Source organism: Sciurus vulgaris (assembly GCF_902686455.1).
Source record: "Sciurus vulgaris genome assembly, chromosome: 1".
Classification (NCBI taxonomy): domain Eukaryota; kingdom Metazoa; phylum Chordata; class Mammalia; order Rodentia; family Sciuridae; genus Sciurus; species Sciurus vulgaris.
In genome coordinates, this window is record NC_136461.1 from 131,591,160 (window position 1) to 131,600,545 (window position 9,386).

Consider the following 9,386-nt stretch of genomic DNA (forward strand, 5'->3'; position numbering starts at 1 on the left):
TTTATCTGCCAGCTCTCTCTTAAACCCAGGTTTTCCTTTTGTACGGCCGCGGCCACCCCTCTTTGTCTTAAGACAAAATGATACTACACTGATAATACATATTTAACAGCATGTTTTGGCTAAAAGCACTGGAAGTGAATAATAAATATAACCAATACGTTTCTACTGAAAATAATGAGGTCAAGTTTTAAAAAAACAAAAACCAATATTGTAAGTTAAAAAAGAAACATAGTAAATTTATAAAATAGTATTAAACCAGCATAAATTTATTATCTTACTATTGGGTAGGTCAGAAGGCCCAAATGAGTCTCATCAGTCCATCAAGCTTTTGGCAGGGCTGAGATCCTTCTGGAGGCTCTAGAGAACTATTGGCCTGCCTTCTCAAATTTGTACGGGCTACCTGCATTCCTTGCCTCAAGACCCACTTCTCCATCTTTAAAGTCAGCAGCATCACTTCTGTCTTTTTCTGACCACAGCTGGAAAGGGTTCTCCATTTTTATGAACTCTGCTAATTATACTGGTTTCACCTGGATAATCCAAATTCACTCTGCATATCTCTAGGTCTTTAACCTTTTCACATCTGCAACTTTAGTCCCTTTTGCCACTTAAGATTTCCACAGGTTCAGTACATGGACATTTTTAGATGACCATTATTTTGACTATCACAAATTAGAAGGAATGATTACACAGTAACATACATGGTTGTGTAAAGATAGAAAGTGACCCTAATATTATATGTCTGTCATTTTTCTAAAGTAAAATTTATATATACACATATATAAGTATATTTGTGTATATATGTGTGTGTGTGTGTGTATATATGAACACTTGTACTTTATTTAATATATAGTATTGTTCATGGAGCACAAAGAAGAAAATCTGGTAGATTTATCCAGACCACCCAGGGTCCATATATTTCAAAACATTTTCATATATTTGTAAAAACATTTTCAAAAGGCAAATGTTAATGTCATAGAAATTAGACATTACTGAACAGTATAAGGACTTTAAAACACTTCAATTCCAATTGCTGCCTTCTGATTTATGTTTTTTTTTCTTTTTCTTTTAAGTAAAATTTTAAAAAGAATTGTAGCCAATGGGTAAAATGTTACCTTTTCTAAAATGTGATTCAGGGTGCAGTGGCACACGCCAGTAATCCCAGCTACTCCGGAAGCTAAGCAGGAGGATCAAGGTCAGCCTGAGCAATTTAGTAAGACCCTGTCCCAAAATAAAATAAATAAAAATATCAGAGGATGTAGTTTAGAAATAGAAAACTCCTGAATTCAATCCCCAGTACCCCCCACAAAAAAGAGGAATCAGCCAAATTATATTTTTATTTTGTGTGCATATATGAATATGTAACAACAAATCCCATCAGTATGTACAACTGTAATGCACCAATTAAAATGTGGGAAAAAAAGAAGAAAAATTAGTTGTGGATACATAGATATTGCTTTATTCTTTTTCAGAAGACTGATCATTTGGATTGAGTTTTCCCCAACCCCCACCTGTGCTGAGGATTGAACCCAGGGCCTCAAGGATTCTAAGCACATGTTCTTCATCTGAAATACATCCCTAACCCAATTGAGCTCAATTTGAAGCAAAACTATAGCCTAAATTAATGAATTATTTGCTTACCAAGAAATCACTAGAATTAGAATCTAAAGGTTACAGATATAAACCTATAGGTCAGAGGCTGTAACTTTTGGGGTGGGGGGGCAGGGCGGGGCGGTGGCAGGCATGGTGGTGGTAGTAGGATTGAACCCAGGGCCTTACACATGCTAGGCAAGCGCTCAATCTCAGAGCTACATCCCCAGTCTGTTATTGTTTTTGTTTTCATTTTGAAACAGTCTTGCTAAATTGCCCAGGCTGGCCTCAAATTTATGATCCTCCTGCCTAGGCATCCCTAGTAGCTAGAATTGCAGGCATGCACCACTGCACCTGGATTTTAACTCTAATATTTTAAGCTTGATACATATTTCCAAGGTTCTGGGAGTGTGAAAGTGTCTTTGAAACTGTAGAAATTTGAAACTGTGAGACTTTAGGGGTTATCTAAGAGGGAGTGCTGCTGGTACTTGATGCCCAGACACCAAGGATAATAAATGGTAGAGATCAACATCAGAGGGTATTTTCTGGCTAAAAATATCAGTAGTGATCCTATGGAAAAACAGGTGAATGGCTCTCTGTTCACTAATCTGTCACTCTACATATGAAGGCAGATTCCAGACTGTAGTGGGGACATGGCCTTACTATTATAGAATGGCATCCTTATGGAGCATCTGAAAGCAAAACTCTGCACTGCCAGAAAGAAGTAGTATGAGTATATACCCTAAAGTTAAATATGCACACACCATAATCCAGCAAACTTCTAGAAATCTCTCCTACAAAACTGTTAGCAAGAGTGCACAAAGATGAATGGACAAGGGTTTTCAGTGTAATGTTTCTTATAATAGCAAAACAAAAACAGAAAATAATATGTGTTAGTAAGCCTGGGCTGTCATAATGAAATACCGTAGACCAGAGGGCTTAACCAACAAATTTACTTCTCACAGTTCTTAAGTTGGAATTCCAAGATTAAGGTGCTGGTCACTTAGTTGCTAGTAAGAGCCAACCTGCTTGTTTGTAGATAACCACTTTCTCTCTGTATCCTACATGATGAAGAGAGAAAGCAAACTCTCTACTGTGTCTTCATATAAGAACAGTAATCCTATTGGTTTAGGGCTCTACTCTTGTCACCTCATTTAACCTTAAATATCTCTATAAGGACCATATTTTTGAATACACTCATATTGGGGGTTAGAATTTCAACATATGAATTTGGAGAAGAGTGGGACACAAAATTCAGTCCCTAACACAACAAAATTTTAGTCCATTGATAAATGAATAGAGAAAGTAATACAATGTCATACACTAAAATATTAAAAACATTTAGATAAAACTTGAGTTCTGACAGACATTTATGCTATGTTAAATGAGAAAAGCATACTCAAGTAATATGTATAGAATAATATATTTTGTTGCTAAACTGAATATTTATATAGTGTGTTTATGTGTACATACCACTATAAAAATCTATAATGATGAGGGCTGGGGAGATAGCTCAGCTGGTAGAGCACTTGCCTTGCAAGTACAAGGCCCTGAGTTCGATCCCTAGTACTGCTAAAAAAAAAAAAAAAAAAAAAAAAACTATAATGACACAAATAGAAGTGTTTCTCAAAATGGGTAACTCTAAGGAGTGGGAGGTGATATGTGGACTTTCACTTTTTTCCCAGTGATCAAACCCAGGGCACTTAATCATGGAATCACATCCCCAGCCCTTTTTTAGTTTTTATTTTCAGACAGGGTATTACTAAGTTGCTTACGGCCTCACTAAGTTGCTGAGGCTGGTCTGGAACTTGTGATCCTCCTGCCTCAGCCTTCCAAGTCACTGGGATTATAGGCATGTATCACTGTACCTGGCCAGGGATTTTTACCTTTTACTTTAAATGCTCTGGATAATTTCATGTGTTTAAATCAGCATGTATTACTTTTGTGTGCGTGTGTGTGTGTGTGTGCGTGTGTGTGTGTGTGTGTGTGTGTGTGTGTGTGTGGTGCTGGGGATTGAACCCAGGGCCTCGAGCTTGCAAGGCAAGCACTCTACCAACTGAGCTATATCCCCAGCCCCTAATCAGCATGTATTACTTTTAACAGTTAAAAAATGAAGACAGAATTCACCAGTAAAGTCACCCAGGCCTGAAGTTTTCTTCATGGAAAGGTTATTTACTAAAATTACCCTATTCAGGTAATATGTTTATTTTTAAGTGAACATTGATAGTTTGCATCTTTTGAGGAAATTTTCCATTTCATCTAAGTTGCATCGTTTATTAATATAAAATTATTCATAACATTCCCTATTATTCATTCGATATCTATAAAATTAGTATTACATTTACCTCTCATTCCTTATATTGGTAATTGGTAGTGCCTTTTGTAAAAAGATCATTTTAACTAGAGGTTTATCAATTTTATATATCCCAAAGAATCAGCTTTTGGTTTCATAGATTTTTTTCCTCCATTTAAATTCTGTTTTCTTTTCCTTTTTTTATTTTTTCAGGGCTGGGGATCAAAACCAGGACCTAGCACATTACTAGGCATGCACTCTACAACTGAGCTATGTCCCAATCCCTTTACTATTATTTTTGCTTGAAACAGTCTTTCAAGGAGAATTAAGCAATGTTTAAAGTCTTTATATTTATCCTCAATAGTTACTATTTTCAGTGTTATTTCTTCTTGTTGTATGTCTAGATTTGGGGCCTTGGTTTTCATTTTCCTTCTGAATAAAGGACTTCATTTAACATTTCTTAACATTAAAATCTGTTGCAGTTCTTTGTGTCTGAAAACATCTTTGTCTTCATTTTTTAATATTGTTTTCACTGGATTAAAAAATTTCTTGATGGGGTGATCCAAGAGGTGGACTAGAGGGTGACTGCATCTCCTGTTGCTCCAGAACCCAGGATTCAAGAAGGGGAGGCATTGAGAGACTCGGACTAACATAGAGCCATGGGGTGAGTCTCCCCCACTGGGTGAAGCTTGGCCCAGGTGGCAGGCCCGGACAGGGGTGGCTTCTCAGAGCAGGGCAGGGCAGCTAGAGTCTTCCCCAGGCAGCACTGTTCTCTCCAGTGGCAGGCTCCTTCCCGGAGCCAGTGATGAGCTCTGGCCGCAGGCAGCCTCTGGGACCATGGCAGGGCAGCCAGAGACTTTTCCAAGTAACCCTGCTCCCTCTGGCAGCAGGATCCTTCCACAGCCAGCTTCACGAAGAAGCAGACAGCCCAGTGAGAGCCTTTCTGCACAGAGCCAGGTCCAAGGCCTGGAACCAGTAGCGGGCTAGGGGCAGCTTTCTTCAGAAGCACTGCATTATCAAGTTCCTGCAAGACTTCAGGCTACTGAAGGCTGGGAGGTGATACACTGGAAATCTACAAGGACACTATGAGCCAATAGAGGAAATCTGCAATATCTCAGAGTCCCACTGATATCTGACCAACATGAGAAAACAAGGGAAGCAAATGTCCCAAACAAACCTAGATACTATATCAATAAAACCAAATGATAGCACAACAGAAGAAATGCCAGAAAGGGAGTTCAGAATGTACATAATTAAAACAATCAGGGAAGCACACGAGGAGATGAAAGAGCAAATGCAGGCATCAAATGATCACACCAATTAACAGGTAAAAGAGCAAATACGGGAAGCAAGAGATCATTTCAATAAAGAGTTAGAGATACTGAAAAAAAAACCAAACAGAAATCCTTGAAATGAAGGAAACAATAAACCAAGTTAAAAACTCCATAGAAAGCATAACCAATAGGATAGAAGACCTGGAAGACAGAACCTCAGACATTGAAGACAAAATATTTAATCTTTAAAACAAAGTTGACCAAACAGAGAAGATGGTAAGAAATCATGAGCAGAATCTACGGGAATTATGGGATATCATGAAAAGGCCAAATTTCGGGGCGATCCAAGATGGTGGACTAGAGGGTGACTGCATCTCCAGTCGCTCCAGAACCCAGGATTCAAGAAGGGGAGTCATTGAGAGACTCAGACTAAAATAGAGCCTCAGGGTGAGTCTCCCCCACCCGGTGAAGCACTGCCCTAGCGCAGGCCCGGATTCGAGTGGCTTATTAGAGTAGGGCAGAGCAGCTAGAGTCCTCCCCAGGTGGCCCTGTGCACTCCAGCAGTAGGCTCCTCCCACAGGGCCAGATTCTCCAGCATCTCGGAGCAGCCCCCTAGTGAGAGCCTTTCTGCACAGAACCAAGCTTCAATTCCCTGAACCAGGGCGGCGAGTTCCTGCCCGCAGGTTGCTTCAGGGATCAGGACAGGGCAGACAGAGACTTCCCCAAGCAGCCCATAGCCCGGCCCCCTCTGGCGGGAGGCGCTTTTCCAGGCTAGCTTCTCGGAGCAGACCGCCCAGTGAGAGCCTTTCTACACAGAGCCAGCTCCAAGCCCTGGAACCAGTAGAGGACTAGGGGCAGCATTCCTTGGAAGCACTGCATTATCAAGTTACTCTAAGACTTCAGGGTACTGAAGGCAGGAAGGTGATACACTGGAAATCAACAGGGAAAATAGAAGCCAATAGAAGAATTCTGCAATATCACAAAGTCCCACTGACATCTGACCAATATGAGAAAACAAGGGAAGAAAATGTCCCACACAAACCTAGATACTATATCAATAAAACCCAATGACAGCACTGCAGAAGAAATGTCAGAAAGGAAGATCAGAATGTACAAAATAAAAACAATCAGGGAAGCAAACGAGGAGATGAAAGGGCAAATGCAGGCATTAAATGATCGCACGAATCAACAGTTAAAGGAGCAAATACGGGAAGAAAGAGATCATTTCAATAGTTAGAGATGTTGAATAAAAACCAAACAGAAATCCTTGAAATGAAGGAAACAATAAACCAAGTTAAAAACTCCATAGAAAGCATAACCAATAGGATAGAACACCTGCAAGACAGAACCTCAGACATTGAAGACAAAATATTTAATCTTGAAAACAAAGTTGACTAAACAGAAAAGATGGTAAGAAATCATGAACAGAATCTACAAGAATTATGGGATATCGTGATGCCCAGTGCAGGCGCAGCGGCCCCGTCCCTGGGAGCGCCCCGGTGGAGCGGGCAGCCGGGCGCGGAGGGGTCCAGACGGCCCGCGGTGGGCTAGGGAGCTGCTGGTCCTTCATGATGAGAGATTTTGGGGTGCTTTTCTCTCTTCTGTGTAGTTGACAGTCTGGGTGGTGAGGAGATGGCTGACAGTGTCAAAACCTTTCTCCAGGACCTTGGCAGGGGAATCAAAGACTCCATCTGGGGTATTTGTACCATTTCAAAGCTAGATGCTCGAATCCAGCAGAAGAGAGAGGAACAACGGCGAAGAAGGGCAAGTAGGGTCCTGGCACAGAGGAGAGCCCAGAGTATAGAGCGGAAGCAAGAGAGTGAGCCATGTATTGTTAGTAGAATTTTCCAGTGCTGTGCTTGGAATGGTGGAGTGTTCTGGTTCAGTCTCCTCCTGTTTTATCGTGTGTTTATTCCTGTGCTTCAGTCAGTAACAGCCCGAATTATTGGTGATCCATCACTACATGGAGATGTTTGGTCATGGCTGGAATTCTTCCTCACATCAATTTTCAGTGCTCTTTGGGTGCTTCCCCTGTTTGTGCTTAGCAAAGTTGTGAATGCCATTTGGTTTCAAGATATTGCTGACCTAGCATTTGAGGTATCAGGGAGGAAGCCTCATCCATTCCCTAGTGTCAGCAAGATAATTGCCGACATGCTCTTCAACCTTTTGCTGCAGGCTCTTTTTCTTATCCAGGGGATGTTTGTGAGTCTCTTTCCCATCCATCTTGTTGGTCAGCTGGTCAGTTTGCTGCATATGTCTCTTCTCTACTCATTATACTGCTTTGAATATCGTTGGTTCAATAAAGGAATTGAAATGCACCAGCGATTGTCAAACATAGAAAGGAATTGGCCTTACTACTTTGGATTTGGTTTGCCCTTGGCTTTCCTCACAGCAATGCAGTCCTCATACATTATCAGTGGCTGCCTCTTCTCTATCCTCTTTCCTTTATTCATCATCAGTGCTAATGAAGCAAAGACCCCTGGAAAAGCATACCTTTTCCAGTTGCGCCTGTTCTCCTTGGTGGTATTCTTAAGCAACAGACTCTTCCACAAGACGGTCTACCTGCAGTCTGCCCTGAGCAGCTCAGCCTCTGCAGAGAAATTCCCTTCACCACATCCATCTCCTGCCAAACTGAAGGCTGCTGCAGGCCACTGAGCTGCCTGCCATCTAAAGGGGATGGGTGGATTGGAAGGAGGCTGTGGAAGCTCCTCTCTTTGTCCTACCCTGGCTAGAGAAGGCAGGACCCACTCTGCCAAGGGCCCTCTGTGTATTCCCTTCTCTTTGAGGAATTGGAGTTTTTGTCTCTGGTGCATGTAAGGCAGAATCTTTCTGACACCAGTATGGATTTTTAATACCACCGTGAGTCTGAAAGGACCACAGGTTTTTCTGCAGCTATTTTCTAGCATTTACCAGCCCCTGTGCCTGGACTGATTTGAATACTTTGTTTTTCTCCCTGTGCCAGTTACCCTCCCACCTCTCCTTCCTGCCTTCTAGCACCCTTGGATGAATGGGTTTTGTAATTCTAGCTGTTGTATTTTGTGGATTTGTTATTTTTGTTGTTTTTCTGTGAAGCACATACATTGGATGTGGGAGGTAAAGGAGTATCTCAGTTGCTCCTTGTTTATTCCCTTTATAGCCATCACTGTCTTGTTTCTTGTATCTCAGGTTAGGTTTTGGTCTCTCTTGCTTTACTGCAAAAATGTAAAAGAAAAAGGAGAAAAAAAGAAAAAAAAAAAAAAAAAAGAGCCTGAAGAGATGGGACAGAATGAAAGACTTCACAGCCAGGTTGACTGGGTTTTGAGGAGTCATTTTTTTTTCTTCCCCTTGAAGGGGAAAAAGCTTTTTTCACTGGTACATTTAAAGCTCCCCAGCTATGGGGAGGTACCAGTTCTGGACAAGTGCCACTGTAACACAAAATTGTCAGAGAAACTGAACTTTTCAACTCTGGAGGGTGGAAATTTACTCTTGGTCACTGCCAGGTCTGACTGGTATTTCAAAGGAATATTGGGTGCTGCAAATAGGAACTAAAGGGGTAAACTTATTAAACCCATTAAACCTGTGATCAGTGATGTTTTCCTGTCATTTTAAGAGACTAAATATGGGCTGGGAGGGTAGTGGTCAAAATATTTGTATAATTTTAAAATGTCACAATTAAATGTGAGCTGGTTTCCCAAAAAAAAAAAAAAAAAAAAGAATTATGGGATATCGTGAAGAGGACAAATTTAAGAATTATTCGGATTGAGGAAGGCTTAGAGAAACAAACCAAAGGAATGAACAATCTATTCAATGAAATAATATCAGAAAATTTCCCAAATCTGAAGAATGAAATGTAAAACCAAGTACAAGAGGCTTATAGGACTCCAAATATACAAAATTACAACAGACCCACACCAAGGCACATTATTATGAAAATACCTAACATACAAAATAAAGACAGAATTTTAAAGGCCGTGAGAGAAAATAATCAAATTACATTCAGGGGGAAACAAATAAGAATATCAGCAGATTTTTCAATCCAGACCCTAAAAGCTAGAAGGGCCTGGAACAACATTTACCAAGCCCTGAAAGAAAACGGATGCCAACCAAGAATCTTATACCCAGCAAAACTTACTTTCAGATTTGACGACGAAATAAGATCCTTCATAATAAACAGAAGCTAAAGGAATTTACAAAAAGAAAGCCAGCAATACAGAACATTCTCAGCAAAATATTCCATGAGGAAGAGATGAAAA

General features: G+C 40.6%; 1 protein-coding gene across 2 annotated transcripts; it reads left to right on the plus strand.

The window, feature by feature from the left end:
- Positions 1-6,615: 6,615 nt before the first annotated feature.
- Positions 6,616-8,425, plus strand: LOC306666466 (etoposide-induced protein 2.4 homolog). Of its 2 annotated transcripts, XM_079148596.1 has the most exons (2): positions 6,616-7,459; positions 7,572-8,425. In XM_079148596.1, exons 1-2 carry the CDS (start codon positions 6,787-6,789, stop codon positions 7,685-7,687), a joined length of 789 nt encoding a protein of 262 aa, XP_079004722.1. In that variant the 5' UTR covers positions 6,616-6,786; the 3' UTR covers positions 7,688-8,425. The 2 variants fall into 2 exon arrangements, with proteins under 2 accessions (XP_079004722.1, XP_079004721.1); XM_079148595.1 differs by having other exon boundaries at positions 6,616-8,425.
- The last annotated feature ends 961 nt before the right edge of the window (positions 8,426-9,386 follow it).

What these genes read in the sequence shown, in the direction of transcription:
- LOC306666466 (XM_079148595.1), top strand. Translation starts at nt 6,787, where the DNA reads ATGGCTGACAGTGTCAAAACCTTTCTCCAGGACCTTGGCAGGGGAATC.